Here is a 21,776-nt window from a genome sequence, read left to right as displayed (position 1 = left end):
GAAAAACTTACTGAGGAAAACAGTTTAATGAGACTTACTTGAAATGCAAACTTGTAACAAGAAAAAAAAGCCTTTTGTCTGATACTCTGATATTGAGATTGTATGATTGTATGTATTCACTATACTTCTTTTCAAAGTGGAAAATTTCTCTAAAATGCTAAGATGCCCTTTAACTACTTACTGTCCTCTACCCAATTCTGTCTATTGTAATTTTTTACCAAACAGCCCATCAATACTCATGATGACTCAGAGGCAAGCAGAAAAAAAATATTTATTATACTAAATATGTTTCCTATACTATGATTGGGGAAAATATATTTTTAAAATATAAATAAAATGCTTAACCTAAGAAGGTTAAATGACTACTATACATTATCTAATATATTTACTTATTTCCAAGTGCCAATCTTTTCCCCTGCTTCAAAACCATATGCTCTCAACTGCAATACACACGTATATACATACACATGTACAATATATATAAACTCATTTAATGATTGCTTTTCTACTATCCTTAAAGACTGAGTAGGTGGTGCAGGTGAATGATGAAATTATGTTACTTTTCTGCTCCAGGTTAGATTTGGCTCTTGGTTCAGAGACAGTCTAGGAAAATAGTTGTCACTACTTAATGAGAAATAAGGCACATTTTGTCTCCATTGATATTCATTTCTGTACCTTGTTTTGTTCTCCATATATCTAGAAAATGTGAAATAAAAAAAGGATTTGTCCTGAATGCATTCATATGTTAATCTCACTATAATTGCCGGAGGTGGATTGAGTTCCAAATGGGTTCAAGAAAGAATGTGAAACATTGAATTTAAATTGCTAAGGAATTATTTGGTGTGTGGCATTCTATGTCAATAAGATATATGAATATTCTTGATCTAAGACTTAGTGCAAAATTTCAAGCCCACTCAATGGAAGTGCTACCATTACCAAGAGACATTTCCATTTGAAAAGATTTTGTTTTCCACTGTCACTAATGGAAAACAAAAATAAATATTTTTTCCCATTTATCATGCTATTATAAATACACTTCCCTAAAAATACACAACCAAATAAAAGATAACATAGTAAAATGCTGTAAATTCCATTAGTCTTCAACATGTAAAGATGTACCCTTTATTTAATCATTTACATGGTTCTCTTATAATGGATCCACCTGCTCAAAAACCATGGCCAGTAGTAAACTTCCAAAAATATCTGGATTGTTTATACGCTGTGCTGGAACTCTACCTGAGAATTAGCCTAATTATCAAAATGAGACAGTTCCTATAACTAAAATTGCAAAGCTATGGCATTGGCAGATGATCTTGTTCAAGATATGAGAAGGGAATTCCCAGAAATGATGTTTAAAGGCAGTGAATGGTGAAAAAATAGTTTCCTGTTTGTAGTCCATTGAGTTAAATCAACAAACTAATATTATAAGCATAAATCAAAGGCATAACAAATAAAGATACAGACTTAAAACACTTTACACTTTGCTTCACTAAACTGACAAAGATTGAAAATAAACCTACCATCTGTTGGCACTGGTGCAAGAAAATTGACATTCATATACAATACTTTGGGGAGTATACATTGGTAAAAATAATTGAGCAATTTTGCAATACTTAATCAGGAAAGGTGTTCAAATCCTTTCAACCTAGTAAATGTACACAAGTTTATATTTTAGGTTGCTTACTAAGGCATTAATTATAATTTGGAAAAAATGATAATATAATTTCCTAGTATAGGAAAAAGATTGGCCAAATAAATTAGTAGACATATCACAACAGAATATTTCAGTCTTCAAAAAATATGTTTCAAGGAATATTTAATGATATAAGAAAAATATTTACAGTATAATGCTAAATTAAAAAGCATAACACAAAACAATGTATTAATTCTTAATAATATATTTGTGTGTTGGTGTGTGTGTGTTTGTGTATGTATTTCTTAGTGGTGCAACCTTAAATGAATGACAGGAAATAATCCACTACATTAATAGTGCTTTATTTCCAGATCATAGTAATATTATGAATTTTATTTTCTTGTTTATACTTTTCTATAATTTCAAAATTCCTAATAATAAACATATATAATTTTTATATTCTGAAGAAAATAAATAGTAATTTAAATAACAAAATTCTGATTGAGTAGAATTATGTGTCCAAAATATCTAAATAGTTCTTTCAGTACTCTTATTTTTTGTCTCTGTGCCAGTGTACTAATACTCATTAGTAAAGTATCACCCAAATATATTTCACATGATCTAGTAGCTAATAGTGTATTTTCTAGGGTAATATAACTTCTATTTTTATCCTCTCTCAAAAGCTCTTCAATTTACATCCATGATGAATTTAGGATATCCACGTTAACATAAAGTGCTGTCTCTTTTCCACTATATCTCATTCTGCTTCATCTGAATGGGATACACCCATTCATTTTCACAGGATGTCCATCATATCCATTTTTCAAGACATTTTTGAAATCTTTACTTGATCCTTTGGGTCAAGTTTTTAGGCTCCAGTAGTTTATTATAATCACTATGTGCATGGCTCAAAAACACTGGGAATTCTTTCTTCTGGATGTTTATTTCTGAAAATGAGTGGGCACCTTATTGGTTTTGTTCTCTCTGTGGAATCATACATGTTTTTTAGAGTATCTAATTTTGTAATCTTATTGAACATTTTTTTACCTGTATCTGAAAATATAGTTTTAAATCCTCTTCAACAGATTGATGAATCTAATTCCAAATAAAATTTATACATTTGCTTTATTTATTTATTCATTTATCTGTACAAAACAGAATTTTACCGAGAACGTATTGTACATCTGCCATGCAACGTCTGCCATCTATTAGGAGTACAAATAAAAGACAGTCTGTGGTCTAATAAACAGCTCATGCTACCTCTAGAGATTGACAAGAAAACAATGGTAATAAGTCTATGCCAGAGTTGGGCGCTAGGTTCTATAGATGTCAGAGAAGAAGCTGAAGACAGGTGTCGTATTAATTTTCTAGAGCTGCCATAACAAATACCACAAACTGGATGTCTTAAACAACAGAAATTCATTATCTCACAGTTCTGGAGCCTGGAAGCCCCAAATCAAGGCAAATCACTGTTGGCTACTTTTGAGGGCTGTGAGAAAAGGATGTGTGGTTCTGGGACTCTTTCCTTGGCTTCTAGATAGCCATCTTCACCTTGTGCCTATTCCCATCATCTTCCTTCTGTGGACCTCTGTCTTTTCACAAGGCCTACTTTTTAGAAGGACATCAATCACATTGGAGCATACTCCAGTATGACTTCATCTTAACCAATTATATCTGCAACAACCCCTTTCCAAATAAGGTCACACTCTGAGGTACTGACGGTTAGGACTCAAAAAATGAATGTTGGGAGGAACAGCATTCAACCTATAATGGATTGGAGGGAAATTTTTCTATTAAGTTAATCCTTGAGTTTAGTTGGAAATGATAAGGAAAGTAACTCAGGAAAGATGAACATGCAGACAGTTCAGGAGAAGAAATAGGAAAACACAAATGTGCAAAGGCATGGGACATAAGGTGCCTGTATGGGTGTGGTCCCAGAGGAGACTGATGTCATGCCAGAGGCTTGTATGTCCAGCTCAGCAGTATGTAATATGTAGGTAGCAGAGAGCCAGTGAAGAATTGTATACATATTCAGAGTGGAATTTTAGAAACAACTACACTGGTAGCACTGTGGTTTCTTTTGATTAAATTCTGTCCACCAGCAGGACCCCATTATCTGAGCATGCTATTTTCATTCTATTCTCTTAATTCATTCAAATCTTGTTGCCTTTCATCATTTTCTAAATAATTTAATTCAGTAACAATTACATTTCATTTCAGGAAGAAATGAATAAATTTCATTTATGGCACTTATTAAAACATGAATCAGGATAAGTATTTAAATATTCAAGATATTGTAAATTGTTTTTTGAAATTGTACTTTGATCCCATATCATAGACTAACAGTAAAAAAAAAATTCAAAATGGTAACAAAATCATTCCGTTTTTAAATGAGCTTCTGATTCTTCCATTTCAAGCATTCATGAACCTTTCATTTAACAATTGTTAAATCTGTGAATGCATTCACACATGCCTTTAACTTCCTTGCAGAAGGACTCTTAAATTAATTCTTTTATTTTAACTCTTCTTTCACCCTGAGGGGGACATTAAGCAGGCTTGTATGTTTCATGAATCTCTTAAAAATCTTTCTAATTATAAAGTAACTGCCTAAATTTATACCCAAAGCAACTTAGTTTATTAAAAGATTATCACAACAAAACCCCGGTTATTTAGTTGAGTCTCAAAATTGTAGCATTTGTTCTAAGTATCCCGAAGGCACAAGTACAGCCATCATCAGCATTAATTAAAATACTAATAAACTTAGAAGATATCAGAAGTTATCTATAGTTATGATTGAAGAATGAGTATAAAACAGCATGAAATATCATTTTAAAATGCTTTCTCTACATTGTTTACATCAGATAGAAAAGATGGGTCTCTTATCATGTGTTGTGAAGGGCACCAAATTAACATTGCGTCTCATCACAAAAGGCAAGGAATCTCTGGGATGAGACAACTGCATAGAAAATGATTTCCTACTAGTGCTTACTAAAGCTCCTACTCAAATCTCTGGAAGAAGCTGTGGAGTAAAATGCTTCACATAAAGTGGAAATTTTAACAAAATAAATTTTGACCATCAGTATACTCAAAGTTTTATTAAATAAAGTATTTGATTAAAACACACTTAAAAGTACTATACACACCTCTGGCTTCTCAATTGACCATGCCAAATCATTGATCTTTGTCTTGATAACTGACTCATCATTAAGAACACAAATCTTGTACTACAGTATGAAAATTTCTCAGGAGATCTTAAGGTGTAAGAACATCATCTGAGTAACATATTCAAGGATCAGGTAAGTGATTAGACTGAGGGTCCTTCCAAACTTGAGAGTCTGTCAATAAAATAGCCTCTATCTGACTACTTCTGCTCTGCTCTTTTATTCTGTGTCTTTTTATTCTTTTATTCTGGGTCAAGCCGTCAGATATTATTCCAGAAACTAATTACTTTAGGTTATTACCTTATGAAAGTTAGATCTTTAAGAGTATCCTAATGCTTAGAAATGTGTTTCTTCATGCTGCTCTTCGGTCAGATTCACAACTTGCCTGGAAGCCAAACTCTTCAAGAAACATAAGTGGAATAGTTTATTACTGAATTATAACTTGTCTCTGAACTTTGGCTAATTTTAACCTGATGTTGTAATTTTCTTTCTACTGTCCTTACATGTATATTTGCATATTTAAATAAGTTAGCAGACAAAAATGTCAAGACAGAATGTGTGGAAAGAGAAAAACAAAAGTACTATAGTATAGTTTTTCACCCAGGTGATATGATGAGGACAGATTTTGAGTGAGTTTGTATATGCCACTAATTAGTACAAACCTTCTCTCAAGGAATTGCTTCTAGCTTGATCCTATAATCCATAAGTTGATGTTCTTTAGTGTTACAATGACTATAATAATGGTGAAGAGTAGAAGACAGACCAGGAAAGCAGCATTATTTATAAATATGGAACAGAAGATTTTTAAAAAGAAGACAAATTTAAGCTTCAATAAGTGCTCCAAACTCAAATTCTGTGGATTCTGTTTAACAATGCACACTATGACTAGAAGACAATGACCTAAATAAATTAAAGAGTGAAACGGAACATTCTATCAACCAAAAATTTCCAACTCTCAGGTTTCTGTAACATCAGCTACTGTGATGTTTTAAGATTTACAAATTATAATTACAAACAAATAAAAATCATTCAACATTATTTTTAAAAAATATAAGTTTTACCATAGATTGGTAGGGTTGACATAGATGAAGAAAATAGATGAAAGATATTCAGTTTTGGGAGTAGTGTAAGCTAGAGCATAGAATAGGGAAAGTGTCTTCACGGAAGTAGAAGGTAGAAAAACTGAAAAGTTCACGCCTGTAATCCCAGCACTTTGGGAGGCCGAGGTGGGCGGATCACGAGGTCAGGAGATCGAGACCATCTTGGCCAACATGGTGAAACCCCTTCTCTACTAAAATATAAAAATTAGCCAGGCATGGTGGCATGTGCCTGTAGTCCCAACTAGTCGGGAGGCTGAGGCAGGGGAATCGCTTGAACCCGGGAGGTGGAGGTTGCAGTGAGCTGAGATCACGCCACTGCACTCCAGCCTGGCGACAGAGCAAGACTATGTCTCAAAAATAAATAAATAAATAAATAAATAAATAAATAAATAAATAAATAAATAAATAAATAAAAAATAATAACTGAAAAGTGAGGTTAAAGAGAACTTGAATGTCAAGCTACAGAATCTTGTAGAGCACCCTTTCATAAAATGGGTAATTCAGAATACTAATGAGGAAAGGTTGGTTAATGGGTAAAAAAATACAGTTAAGAGCAAAGGAGCAAGTTCTAGTGTTCAGTAGCACAGCAAGGAAACTCTTATTTAGCAATAATGTATTGTATATTTTGAAATATTTAAAAGATTTAGAATGTTACTAACACAAAGAAATGATAAATGTTTGAGGTTATACATATCCCAATTACTCTGATTTGATTGTCACACATTGTACACTTGTATTAGAATATTGCCTGTACCCCATAAATATGTACAACCATATGTATAATTAAATTTTTAATTAAAAAGGTATCTAGAAAGCATTGGTTTGAACAAAGATAAATGTAGTTTTTTAATTTATCACAAGACCTCTGCCTTAGTTCATTTGTGCTGCTATAACAAAATACCGAGTAATTTATAAGCCGTGGAAATTTATTTCTCACAGTTCTGGAGGCTAGGAGTCCAAGATCAAGGTGCCGGCAAGTTCAGAGTCTGTTGAGGGCCCAGTCTCCCCTTCCAAGATGATGTCTTATTGCTGCACCCACTGAATGGAATTGTTGCTGTGTCTTCACATGGCAAAGGAACAGAAGAACAGAGCCTAAACTGGTTTCCTTTAGCCCTTTTGTAAGGCATTAATCCATTCATGAGGGCGGGGTCTTCATGACTTAGTCACTTCTCAGAAGGCCCCACCTCTTGATATCACCACATGGGGATGAAGTTTTAACATGAATTTTGAAGGGGACATAAGTCAAACCATAGCAATTTCCGTGAGTTCTTAATATGCTAATGCATATGGGATTATGATCTCCTCTCAGCTTATGTCTAAGAGGAAGATGTAACCCAGGAGCATGGTCTGGGAAATACCGTTGTTGAAAATGTAGACTCAGTGAAGCTTTTAAACTGGGGAATGGATGTGCATTTTAAGAGATTAATTAATGTCTTAAATGTATGTGTCAATATGTAAAAAGGATAAAACTCTAATATTTGTTTTTATGGCAATTATAATATGCAATTATGGATTTATTTAAATAACTTTTTATTTGATGTTCATCTCTCTTACTATCTAATAAATTCAGTAGAGCAGGCACCATAGCTTTTTAACTCATTTGTATTATTCAACATATAAACCAGTACCTAACATATAGTAGACAATTAATAAGTATTTATTAGATGTCTAGAAATAGTGTACTTTTGTACAGTATTTTCATTGGCATTACTACTAGAAGATGGCAAGGGTCTGAATTAGATTGACTGAATGGTAAAGAAAGGAAAAGAAAGACATAAAATATTTAATATAGAAGGAAAAAAGGAAAGGAAAAGCAAAAGAGGACTGCAAGTACAGAATTAAGAGAATTAAAGTATAATCAAAACAACAAATTATGAAGGAAAGCACAATGTCTAGTAAGGAGGAGTAGGAGCTTAGTAAATATGTCCAAGTTCTGCTTTTGACAAGTGGAGTTTTATTTAAATTTGGCATCTCATTAAGCCGTTAGAGGCAAAATCAGGGATGATGGTCTATAGTAAGAATCATTCATAGAAAGAAGCTCTTTGAAGTCAGGAGATGAAAATTCCTGTGAAGACCATGTAGAGAAAGAACAGAAGCACGGCTGTTCTTAGAGGAACTAATTTGCCTTAAGTAGAACTTAAAATATGTAATAAGCTCCTTCTTGATAACAGGCATTATGCTTTTCTTCTTGATTTCATGTTTATTTGCTGATATGATACATCAGCATTAAAGACCATAAGGAGATTTGTCCCAAGAACAGTCCATTGATCTTGGTGAAGAAAAACTGGTTTCCCTGTATTGATAGCAAATCAAACCATGTACAAGGATTACAGACTTTCCGATATTGTGAGAAGATGAAAACAAACCCGTGAAATCTGGGTAGTTTTCAAATGTGATCATTTCAAGAGTCAAAATATCAAATAAGCCTCAGATGCCCCTTTTGGAGTACCAGAATCACCATGTATATTCTCTTGATAAAGGGGTTTCAGAGATGTACTTGAGGGTAGGTAATGATTTTAAAGATGTTCTTGAAGTAAGACATGGAGCGAGTCTGGCAGATTTCCATATCCCTGTGGCACACTTAATGAGGAAAAAGGTTTCTCAATGAATAAGTCAGATACATTTGTCATTTGAGAAATGCAAGACTGTGCCAACTAATGAGGACAGCCAGGATATTTGTCACAAGAAATCTTGGAAAGACTGAACTTTCCTTTGTCTCTTTCTCTTTCCAGGTATGGAATATTAGGCAAGGATAACATAAATGAGCATTGGTCTAAAATTCTAGAGAATGCATAAGTATTGAAAGTTGAATGTTCTTAATACATATATTGTCATTATTTCTATCTACTACAGGCAGAATTCTCAAGTGGTTGAAATTATCTTTGGTTTAAATTGTCAGTAGGGAAGGATTTGAAGAAGGTAGCAAGATGAGTCTCTCTGTTATTCACCTAGGTTAGGCCATGCTAGCAAGCACTGCTGTTCAAATGCGTTTGACTCTGTGGGAGAGTATTGAAAAGGAAGCTATTGACTGCACACTGCAGTTGTAGAAAAAGAAAAATCACCATTAGATATTCAATTTAAATTGAAAACAATAGCATTCAAGAGAGAAGGGAATCCACGCAGCATTGTGGAGAAACCAGAAAAGGATGTCCTTATCCTTGATTTTAAGAAATTTACTCGAAGGGCCTTAACAGAAAGAGATGAATACCTGTTTTCTTCTTGCCTTTTTTAATCCCTTTTAAAAACTGCGAATCTAAGAATTCCTCTTTTGGCTGTGTGCAGACATGTGGTAACACAGGAAACCGGATTGTTACTGACTCAAGTCCAAATACTGCGTATAAAGCAATGTGTTCTCTAATGTATACTGGATGGTGGCCATGTTTCAGGAAAATGTGGATATGTACTTCCATATATTATATGTGTAACATATTTGTGATTTCTTGTGTATTATGCTCAACTCAGTTTCTGAAACACTTTCTCCATTCCACCATATTGTATGCTCATCCTTTTGATATTAAAAGATCACTGGATAAGCAAATTGTTTCCTTTCCTGCTACTTCCTCATTCTGTTTTGTACCTATAAAGTATCCTTTACATAAATCATTGTCGTGTGTGTGTGTGTGTGTGTGTGTGTGTGTGTGTGTTAGAACTACTTCTGGCAAATTCATGTCTGTAGATTCTTATATGCTGATCTATAAATATTGCTATCAAGGTAATGCAGAGTCGGCTAACAGGAAAATCAATGGCTTTAGGGCACAGATAATGAGATCCAAGCCTAGGTCTACTAATTATTTTGTGTATGACCCTATGCACATCATAGACTCACTAAACCTAAATTAGTTTATCATCAAAATGTGGAAAATAATATATGATCTATTTCTCATGAAAAAACAAGGTGACAGATTGTAAATTGGTTTGAATTTTTGCAAGTATTGTACAAATAAAAGTAATTAGTCATATTTTACACCCGTATTCATTTGCTTATACAGGTAATATTTTAATATATCTACTTTAAATCATAGACTTGGCAAGTTACCAGAAATACATATTTTTGAACAGTCTAGGCATGCTCTCTAACCTCATAAAACTTTCAATCTAGTAAAGAAGATTGATATTGAGTGAGTAATTAAAATATGATCAAAGTGAATTACAGCATATGGTAATATAGTCCCAAGAATCACAACCTACCTTGATGAACAGAAAGAAGCCATTCTCCCTTTTTAATTTAAATTTTTTAAAGCAAAGGAAATGTACCTTTGTGCCTTAGGCAGAGGTAGCCATAGATCTGAAGGCTCTAGTATAGGAGAGGTCATATAATCTTAAAAATACAAAGGAAGCCATAAGTGTAAAGAGCACAGAAAGCAATGAGAAGTGTGGTACCTGGCCAGGTTGTGCAACGGGACTGGGTGTGAATCTGGAAGACAAGAGTCAGACAACGAGACCATATCGTACTTGGTAGGTCATAGGAAAAATTTTGGACTTTACTTTGAGGACAGAGAGGAGTCATTGAAGTATTTGCAGCAAAAGAGTGACATAATCATATTTGTGTTTTCAATAGGTCGTCTAGCTACACTGTGGAGTGAGAACAATAGAAAGAGAAACACAGGAATAAATGCAAGAGATGATAATGGTTTGAACTAGGTCAATAGGCAGTTGAGATGAAGAAAAACAGGCTGGTTCAGGAAATGTTTAGGGTATTTAATGTTTAGGAGATGGTGATTGTTAAATGTGGAAAGTGAGAGAATTGGAGGAATCAAAATTGATGCCAAGGTTTCTGTCTTGAGAAACTAGGTCAGTGGTACTGCTGTTTGCTGAGATTGGTAACACGGGAGGAGGAGGTTTGGGTAGAACAGTAATTGCTAGCACTAAGTAAATGCTTACAACTTGAAGATACAATTTTAAGTGTTTTGTATGTATTCTAGTATTTTACAGATGAGGAAACTGATAGAGGTAATCTAATGTGCCCTGGGTCATATAGTCAGGCAGTTTGCTCCAGCATCCAAGCTCCTGACAATGATAATGTGCTACGGACCTCTCAAGAGCATTATGCCAATTATGTGCATGTGACATACAACTTCTGAGAAATGTGCATCTTTGTAAGTTGTGAGATGCCTATAAAACATAAAGTAGAAATGACGAGGGAAGTAAATCTGCGTTAGACATTTAAAAAAATGTACGGTCATCCACTTACCATTTAACTTATGAAAAATGAAGTGAGAGTTGGGAAAGCTGAATGATATTGTAAAGAAAAAAGGGTACAATTAGAAGGGTAACAGTCTAGGGGACAAATTCTAACACTGTAACTCTCAGTGTCTGGGTAGAGAAAGTGACACCTCGAAAAACTGAAAGGGAAGAACCAAAGTGGAAGGATAAGCGTCAGAAGAGTTGATGTCAGGGACGCCAAAGGAAGAGTGTTTTTAAAAGGACAATATAGGTCTGTGCCCAGAACTACTTGCTAATAGGTCAACTAAGGAAGGATTAAAAGGATAAAAGGAACTAAAATCAAAACTTCCTTTAAACATTGAAATTAACCTCTTGCTTTCCTAATATATCTATTCTTATAACAAAGACTCCACTAACATTGAAATGAATCTCTCACTTTCCTAATGCATCTATTCTTGTAATGAAGACTCCACTAAACTAAAAGGAATATATATACACACACATATATATATTATCTATCCTTGCAAAATATATATATTTTTATATATGCAAAAGTATATATATATATTTTGCAAGGATAGAGAAAATATAAAAGGAGACATCAGCAGATAAGAAACTTCAGAAATGTTTAGAATACAAGAAAGATGTATATATATCTATATAAATGCAATGTATATCTACATTGCATATATATGTGTGTACATATATACATACATATATATATAGTACAAGTTGCAAAGCACATTATTAGCAACATTATAACAAAGTACTCACAAAGGGATATGAAAATAGATTATACACCACAGACCTTCTTAGAATCTTGGAAATATTAGGTACCAGGCAAGAAATTGAAGAGACTTAGTATTGAAAATAGGAAAACTGACTGAAAGTCTCTATATACATAGTAACATGGCTATACCTCAGGCAGAAGGCCAGAATATTTTTCTCCAGAATATTTTTCCTGAATATCTGTTGGCTTGCTGCCAGATTACCCTGCACTAAAACCTATCAAGCCTGCAAAACTTCCAATTAGCTTTTGAGGGTTTCATTCTTCAGTATAGGAAGACAGTCAGGGATCACCAGATATTTGTGGACAACCTTTACCATGAAAAATGAAGATCAAAAGAAACAAGCAGAAAGTAGAACTCAAATAACACACGGACCAGGGGGAAAAAGACAGAAAATCTGTAGTTAATATCTTCTGAGAAAATGAAAATGATATGGCACCTTGAGACACAAATAGGATACTATGAAAAAAGATGATTCAGGAAACAACATACAACTCTTGTAAGTAAAAATATGCTATTAGATAAAGGGTAAGTCAAGACATGGATTTAGGAGATAAAGTTGTGAAAATCTCACAGAAAATAGACTAAAAAGACAAAAACATGGAAATTTCAAAAGAAAAAAATACTTGAATTGTAGGTTAAGTCCAAGAGATAGGTCCTTCATCCAGTTAATGGAAATCACAGAAAAATGATTTTTTTAAAAAAATGAAGAACTTATCAATTAGAAAATAACAAAAATTTAACAGAATGCAGGATAAATGCTTCCAGAGTGAAAGGGTTCATCAAGTACCTAGTATGATAGATTTAAAAAAATCAAAGCATATTGTCATGAATTTTCAAGAGTGAGGAAAAATAAAATTCTAAAACTTTCTGGTGGAGAAAAATGTGGGCGTGAAATGGGATTTTGAATAAGAATGGAACAGAGTTTCCCTGGAAACTAGAAAATATGATAAATAAAAACTTTTTATTTATAAAGAAAAGGTATTTCTGACATGCAAGTCCTCAAAAAATATACCTACCATAAATCCTTTTTCAGCAAGTGAACAGACATTATGCTCCACAAATGAAGGAATAAATCTAGAAAGAAAATGACATGGGGTCAAGAAAATAGGAAATACAACACAGGAAAGAAATGAAAAATTCACAGGATGATAGTGAAGAGTAATTCTAGGATGACAGCTGGAAAAGCAACCACTCCAGACTAAATCAAAAAGATATGTTATTCCTAAAAGATTACTCCAGAGTGGAGGTTAAGGGGAGTCATGGAGTAGCACTACAATCAAGTTGTTTAGAAATTCAGGGGGAAAAAACCCTACAAAGTTGAAAGTTGTTATGGGTGGGGAGCATAAATCAGGAATAGAAGGAATTGTGGTTGAAAGTCCGTAAACTAGATACCAGAGTCATCAATGAAAGAATGGGAATGTACAAGAGATTGGTAAACGAAAGGTGTGAGGACAAGTAGAAAGATATTAATACTTTCTACTTAATACTTCCTAATTAATAGAGCATGAGACCATCAAATGAACAGGGATTTTAGAAGATGAGAGAAGATTCATAGTTTTTAAAGTGCAAGGGGGACAGCAATCCCACCTTCCAACCAGAAATTGGCTAATCAGTATGTGATGTGAGAAAATCAGCATGCTCTGCTTTTAAAGGCTATAAGGTATCTAATTACCTTAGGGGAGAACCAAGTTTTAGTTGGGTCTATGCGGATGGGAGTGAGGAGCATTCCATGAAGACAGACTGAGCCTCGATAAAGATGTTTATCATGATATAGACACAACTGAAGAATTCCCATGGAGCAGAGGGGAGAGAAGAAGCTGGGCCAGAGAAGTAGTTCAGCCTGTTGTGGGATGAGCAAAGAAATACAAAAGATGACTAGAAGAGTTTGTGTTAATGAATGGGAAAGTGCCCTAAGTGAATACAATTTCAAAAGTTTTGGTAGACAGTGGACACCGGCCAAATGGTTTAGGTTCAGGCCTGGATATTGTGTTTTTCCTCTTAGTTCATAATTTAAAATGTGCAATGATAGCAACACAGACATCAAGAAATAGCCATAGTGAGTGAGAGACACTGGGCAACAAGAAGCATGAACAATTGATTTATTATTCCTCTGTGGATACAGAAGCAAATGGGTGTGTGCCGTGGGTCAGCTCTATTGCATCACTGGGGGTGGGTTAATGTGACTACTAGATACTCAAATTAAAAACCTGGAAATCTTTCAAGACCCTCCCCTCTCTCCCAGAGCCTCTCTTTCCACCTCTCATTTAATCTATCATCAAATTTTAGATTCTGCTTCTTAAATATCTTCCCAATCCATCACTTATTTTCATCCTCGCTGCCACTACCATAGTCTATGCTATCACCACTTCCCTTTACAACTGCAATAATCACAGCAAACATTTACTAAGTGTCTATTATATATAATATGTTAGACACTTATGAGGGTGCATTTACTGGGTGCCTACTATATGCTAGATGCCAAGTAACAAAATGAAAGGCATCAATCCTACAATCAAGAATTTCAAGTAAGGTTATGTATAACAATAGTTACAAAATCTTGCGATTCTGGTTCCCAGAAATGAAAAGAACAGGAGTTGGAGAGATAGAAAGTAATGGAGAAGAAAGGTCAACTTTTTAAATGTTTTTATTCAGCCTTCTACAGATTACCATGTGCAAACAATCATCTATATGTATTTATTCATGAACCTGTCCCTAGAATATCCTTTTATTAATTTCAGAAGTTGAACAATGAAAAAGGATCACTTTAGGCTGAACATCTAGCACCTCTTAAAGCATGTTCTACTTGATTGCCTCCAAATATTTTTTTCTTCTAACTTTTACTTATGTTCATGGGGCACATGTGCAGCATTGGTTACACGGGTAAATTGTATGTTGCAGAATTTTGATATACAGATTATTTCATCACCCAGATAATGAACGTAATACCCAACAGGTAGTTTTTTGAATCCTCACCCTCATTCCACCCTCCACCCTCAGGTAGGCCCCAGTGTCTATTGTTCCCTTCTCAGTGGCCATGTTTGCGCAGTGTTTAGCTCCCACTTATAAATGAGAACATGCAGTATTTGGTTTTCTCCTCCTGCATTAATTTGCTAGATAATGATTATCTCCAAATTTGACTTAACATGAGCAATTTTAAAAACAAAATGCTACATTGTTTTTATAAATGTTACTAATTTCTGTGTAAGCAATAAATTTGTGTTACTAAGTGAAAATACATTAGCCAGTTAAATGCAAGTTTCAAATTCATGTTTATTAAGTTTTAATTCTGTAGTTGGCAACTGCACTATGTACTGTAAATTTAAGGATAAGTGAAACAAGATCTCCTCAGAGAACTTGCCTGATACATGGGGAAACAGCACACACAATTAGGAAAACAATATGATTAGTGGTGTGGGAACTCAGAGGAAGATGCTACTCATCTTTCCTAGGAAGACATTCACAGAGATAGTGACCTTTTCGTTAAAATAAGTTTTTCAAGCAATTATCAGTAGCTGACGGTGATTAGGAGGAGAGTCCTAAGTATATTCACTTATTCATTCATGCTTTCATTTGTTTATTCTACAATTGTTGTTAAATACATACTGTATATCAAGTACCAAGATAAATACAAGAATGAACAAAATAATCACAGCCCTGAAAGGCCTTACTGTTTAGGAGGAAAAAATACATGAAAAACAGTAGATTGAATAAAATGTTGAAGGTGCCATGATAAGTCTTCGCAAAATTTCATGGCATTTGGTCAGTTTAACCTAGAGGAATACGAGAAAGATGTGTCAGGAGTGTCACAGGAATTTCTACCATAATTACAAGTTGTTTTATCCCATATTACAAGGTTTGTAAAGATAGATCCCCATTTGGAAGTGAATAACCAATCCAATTATAATCTGTAGTTTCAACGGAATAAAAACTCCATGAAAACAGGGTCTTTGTTCAATGCATCACTGTCTCCACTAGAGCAGTGCCTAAAACAGCTGTTATTCAGTAAATATCTATTCACCGATGAAATTTGTGGGCTAAAAAGAGTACATCATAAACTTTGGGATTGAAACATGAATATTTTTACAGAAATGGGAGAAATGTTTTTTTCCGCAAATTCTGGAAGTTTCTGTTCTACACTGTAATTTGTGTAAAAATAGAAAACATATTATAGCTCCATGTTTCAAGTGAGGAGGTAAGCATGATAGTAGCACTGAACTGAGACAGGATTGCATCCTAATTCGATTCTGCCATTCCAAAGCTGTGTGATGTTGGGAAATCTCTCACGCTTTTTGAGCCCATTTTCAAATTTGCTAGGTGGGAATAAAACCTATTTCACATACCTCGCAGGGCTGTTTAAGGATTTAATGATACAATGCGTGTGTGTGTCCTACTTTAAAGTATTCTAGACTATATACCAAAATTAAATTTCTAAGCTTTAAATATTACAAGAATGCCTTCCAAGGGCACTGGATAAGCTGTTTTGTTTTGTTTTGTTTCTGCGTTTCTCTAGTGCAGTGCCTGGAGATGACCACCAAACGGAAAATCATCGGCCGTCTGGTGCCATGCCGATGTTTCCGAGGTGAAGAAGAAATCATCTCAGTTTTAGATTACTCCCACTGCAGTCTTCAGCAGGTGCCAAAGGAGGTCTTTAACTTCGAACGAACATTAGAGGAGCTTTATCTAGATGCCAATCAAATTGAAGAACTACCCAAGGTAACTTTTGACAACCTAAAATATACAATGTAAATGAGTGTTTCATAACTTTCAAAGACTTCATTATAATGATAATGTGAACTATGGGCTCCTATCTAGGTAACTGACAAGTCATTGAAATTGATATAACTTCCCCCAATATTCTCATTACCTTTTAATGTTACTCCATTTATGATTTCACGGGCCTCTGTTAATAACAAATTGAGCTCTATGGAAACCACCATTTGATGGATTATGCCTCATTATCTTCATTTAAAATGACCTCTATAAAAATATAAAGTAGAGGGTTGAGATCAATAGTTTATGTTTAGAAAGAAAGGAAAAATATGACACTACTCCAGAACTGAAAATTTGTATGTTGTATATTAAGGTGACATTATATTACAACCTTGAATTGTATGCTCTAAGTCTAAGAAATGCTTTTACACACATTGATACTATTATGAAAAACATGTTTTTGTACCTGTATGTAAAATATTTGATTATTACAAGTAGCACTGGATGTATGTGGCATATAACTAGTAAGAAGTTTACTAGGAATTTGAAACTATCAAACTTTGTGCACATACACACACACACACACACACACACGTGCACACCTGCACACACACACACTGCCATTATGGCATTGTGCCATGCAAAGAAAACCAGGTCTCCTGTGACCTTAGTCCTTATTGCAGAAAAGACTGGATGATAAGAGATTAGCTAAAGCAGACCAAGACCACACAGCAGAGAAGTTCAAAATCTAAATCAAGGGATCCTAACAGTCACCTAAGTAAGTAACCCAGATTAAGTAGTTAGCATGGTATTTACCTGTGAAGGATTTTTACGGCTGAGAAGGGAAAAAAACGTCATGCACTCAATTTCTGTTGCTTATGCTAAAAAGTAAAGACGTATATTAAATATCCAGTAATCAGAAAAAGAATCTTCCACAATAAAAACTTGAAATTAATTATCAGAATCTGATATTTCAATATGCTGATCAAAATAAATTATGAAAAATTATTTTTATTTAGAGTTATAAATTATCATTTGCCGGCCTTTTGGCTAAGATCAAATGTAGAATTATAAATTGTGCTGTTTACATAACACTTCAAAGTTAAGAACTTTTTAACATGTACTTCAAAAACAATATACTTCATTTTTGACAACCTGTGTATTGTGTCATCTGGGATATTTCCTTAGATGACATTATACACAGGTATAGTGTATTTTTTAGAGGTAGGTCAGGCCTATAAAAAATATTATTGACTACATGGATTCACACTAGGATTGCACATCAACTAAAGCCTGGACTGAAATGGACTGTCTGTTGTACCAGATGAGGAACTACTTAAGGGCAAAGATGGCACCGTATTCATCTCTGTTTCCCGGTACATGGGCAGGCATGATGAATTTCACATAATAGATACTGAGTCTCTGTTGTCCCTGACTGAGAGAACAATGCAGAGAACTTCATATGCCACAGGACTTGATTAGCGAAAGTATATAAGGTTGCATAAGTCATAAATGTGGCAACCCATTCTAATTTAGGAAAATAGGCATGGGGGGTGGCGGGTTTCTAGGTCAGGCCAATCTAGGATTGCCAGAAAGAAATAGAGGACACCCAGTTATATTTTACTTTTAAATTCAGAAACAGACAACATTTTTGTAAAATTATGTCCCAAATTTTGTATGGGATACATTTACACTAAAAAAATTTTTTTTATTTACATGATGTTCAAATTTAACTTATCATCCTGCACTTTTATTTGCTAAATCTAGCAACCCTAGGCCAATCTGGTCATTATAAATCTTTTTCCATTTCTATGCAACAAATTTTGTAAGATAGATAGTAAAAACATGGTTAATTTATCAAGCAAGTATTTATTTAATATCCACTCTACTACACAGTACTTGAAGCTTTAGGGAGGTTACAAGAGAAATAAATCTCGATCTCTGCCCTTCCGGATCTGACAACCTAATTACAGAGAAAAACTGAAGCATTAGAGGCAAGTGCTCGGTGATGTATAATCGGAGCCAAAGAGCCAAGTACCATTGTAGAGCGTATGTATAGAGAAGAGCTCCATTTTTGGAGAAGTAAGGGAAGAACTTGACCAAAAAGCACAGATGGAAAATTTAAGATGCATCAAGAGTTGAAGGGAGCAGAGTTGTGAAGAGTCTGGAACTGCAGGTGCATGGATGTGGATGGGGGCAATATGTAGGGAGACTGGGGGAGGACTCAGGTTATGAAAGTTCTTGAAAGTCACATAGTATTGTTTGGCTTAACACATTGATAAGATAATTCCATTGAAAAGTCTTATACATCAAGGAACTCACTAGGATCCTAAGTAGGCTTGGAAGAGAAATTTTAAGATATTTTGTCTGTTTGGTTAGTTAAAATAATTGACTAACAATAATTAAAAATAATATAAGTACACCAAAGACTTAATATATTTTACCAGTGCATTATAGTTAAGGAGAATTTATTATCCTTTATCATTGACCTGCCTTATATATTTCAAAGAAGTTTTACATAATATTTAAAGGTTTCTGTGAGTTTCAAGGTTGAATTTTTTTACTTTCATAAAACAGCCATGTAAGCTAGTTTCCCTTAAAGTATCTGATATATTGAAATATGATCTAATGATCTGATATTGAGGTATGATCCAAACAGTACATAGATGTATTTGTGCATTATAGGAAAAAAATAGGAAATACAAAAATGAAAGGAATAATGCATCAGGGTTCATTATATGTGTTTCAAGTAACAGAAAACCCAATACAAACTGACTTTACAAAGAAATAGGTTTGATTGGCTCTCGTAAGTGGTAGGTCCATCTCAGGACAGTAATCAGAATTGATGGGTTTCTATTCACCTTGGCAGGAACAAATTTATTCCGAAGCTGACTTTTCTCATGGTAGCAGGATGGCTGCAGTAGTTCTAGAGTTCACCTCCACAGCAACCAAAAACAGAAATATCTGACTCCTTAAAACTCTTTCTGAGAAGGACAAAATATGTCTCCCCTAAAATTCTTCAACTAATTTGTTTGCAGTTCTCATTGGCGTTAATTGTGCCACATGTTTACTGCTGATGTAATTCCTTTGCTGAGTACAGAAGAAGCTACTATAAGAAAAGTGGGATTACTGTAATTGGGCTAAATAATAACAGGTCACCTCTGTAGAGTTGTGGCTGCTGGTAGCAGTACAAGGGGAAGGGGTGGAAAGGGTAAAATGGCTGTTGCAGAGATAACCATAATGTGCACTATAAAGAAACTGCTATAAAATAATTATTTCAGGAGGAAAAATGCCTCAAAATCAAAAACTATGTATAAAGTTTTTAATGGCCTATAGGCAGAGCATTGAGCTCTTTAAGGATTTAAATCTTTAAAGTTAGATGAAATAAAAATTATTTTTGTCTGCCATTTTATTTTATGGTTTTCTTTGAGTTGTTATTCAGATTTGTTGAGTAATAAGATAGCCATTTTTATTCTTGATATTACATCAAGTAAGAATTATCTTTTATATACGTATCTATTCTTTGCTTTCTGATATTGTACACAGAGAATATTATAATTGGTCATGAATCTCTACTATAAGATGTTATGTAATACAATGGGTAGAGAACAAAAAGTCAAGGTAAAAGGCATTAGGGAAGATATATCAAGAGTGTGTCAGAAAAGATACAATAATAGATATGAAAGAACAGGAAGTATTTTGATTAGGAATAGTTCAATCTGTGTGTCTTAATTTTCTGTAGTGAAAGGTAAAAATACAAAATGACATGCCTTTCACACAGTGATAGAAATCCACGCAGCTTATAATTTAGTACTGTTTTGCTTGTTATTTTGAATTAGGAACTTAAAATTATAGACAGAGTAATAGACCATAACAGGTGCATATTATATATGAAGTAGTGTGGGATGGCAAATTTGAAAAAAAGCAATAAAGAGAAAAACTGCCAAAAAAACTTCTTGAAACTGAAGAACTTTAAAAAAGAGATTATAATTAATTTTGGAAAAGCCAACATATGACTAAAATTGAAAGACCTGGAGAGTGAATTTGGTAGATGAAATCAATTTAGCTACATGTAAAAGAGATGAGACTAAATTTTAAGCACCATACTTTCAACATTTTCTCGGCTTAAAAGTTTACAACCCACTCCAAAAATATTTTAGAGATCAAGAACCAAAGCTTTTGACCCAGGCAAATCTGGAATTATATCCTAGCATTGGTATTTGGTTAGAAAAGTATTCTTCCTGGAAACCTGTTTCTTCATTAGTGAAACTGGGGAAGTAACAACACTGTCTCCTGTTGGTGGGTAGGTGGATAGATAGGTAGGTAGATAGATAGATAGTTAGATAGATAGATAGATAGATAGATAGATAGATAGATAGATAGATAGATAGATAGACAGACAGACAGACAGATAGATAACTGGGCAAGATGATGTCAGTGGAATACCTGGAATAGAAAAATATTCAGTAACTGGTATTTATTATTCTATCACAGCTGAAATAAGATTTCCATGTTAATTTACCCTGAATCAAAGAAAAGTAAGATTATGTAACATCTCAGGATAGTTCTAGTGTTGACTATTCAACAAAAAATATTGTGGCATGACATTCTCTTTATCTGAAATCTTCAAAGACGTCTTCTAGGAAAACATTCCCTGGTCCATAAAATGTGATAGGCTTCTGACCCTACACAATTACATCAACACATTTGTGATAATACCACTACTTCCCCAGAGAATTTTCTTGACTCACGCAATAACAATATTACATTATTTTTATTAGAAGCAACCCTGGAGATTATTTAATTTAGTCCCCAATTTTTACTGATAAGTAAATCCAAAAGGAAAAGTTAATTGACTTTCCTTAGGCCACATGGCATGTTAGAGTCCTATCCAAAATTATTACCAAAGACTACGTATTAGGAAAGGAGAGGTTATGCTGCAGTAAAAACAAATCAGAATCTCAGTGGATAACTGAACAGAAATTTTGCTTTTTGTCCATTAGTGCTGGCAGGGACCACTGCTCTTCACGAGCCCATCCTAATGAGTAGTTCAACTTTCCACCCAATGCAGAATCATATGCTTATTATTTCTCTTGCAATGGTCACCCAAGCTCTTTGTGAATATTTTTAGCAATGGAAAAAAATCACTAATTTAAAGGATAGACCATTATATTACTGGAAAGTTCTAATTTTTAGAAAACTCTGTAATACGTTAATG

At 34.1% G+C, this 21,776-nt stretch overlaps 1 protein-coding gene across 12 annotated transcripts in view; it reads left to right on the top strand.

The window, feature by feature from the left end:
• LRRC7 (leucine rich repeat containing 7) overlaps nucleotides 1-21,776 on the top strand; it is a 577,334-nt gene that overhangs the window by 177,025 nt on the left and 378,533 nt on the right. For all 12 annotated transcript variants that reach the window (XM_055117394.2, XM_034967334.3, XM_055117378.2 and 9 more), the window contains one exon: nucleotides 16,359-16,561. In XM_055117394.2, the coding sequence (XP_054973369.1) occupies nucleotides 16,359-16,561 (203 nt within the window). The remainder of the gene's footprint in view (nucleotides 1-16,358; nucleotides 16,562-21,776) is intronic.

Source organism: Pan paniscus, chromosome 1, assembly GCF_029289425.2.
Source record: "Pan paniscus chromosome 1, NHGRI_mPanPan1-v2.0_pri, whole genome shotgun sequence".
Classification (NCBI taxonomy): domain Eukaryota; kingdom Metazoa; phylum Chordata; class Mammalia; order Primates; family Hominidae; genus Pan; species Pan paniscus.
This window is presented reverse-complemented; position numbering and strand designations above follow the sequence as displayed.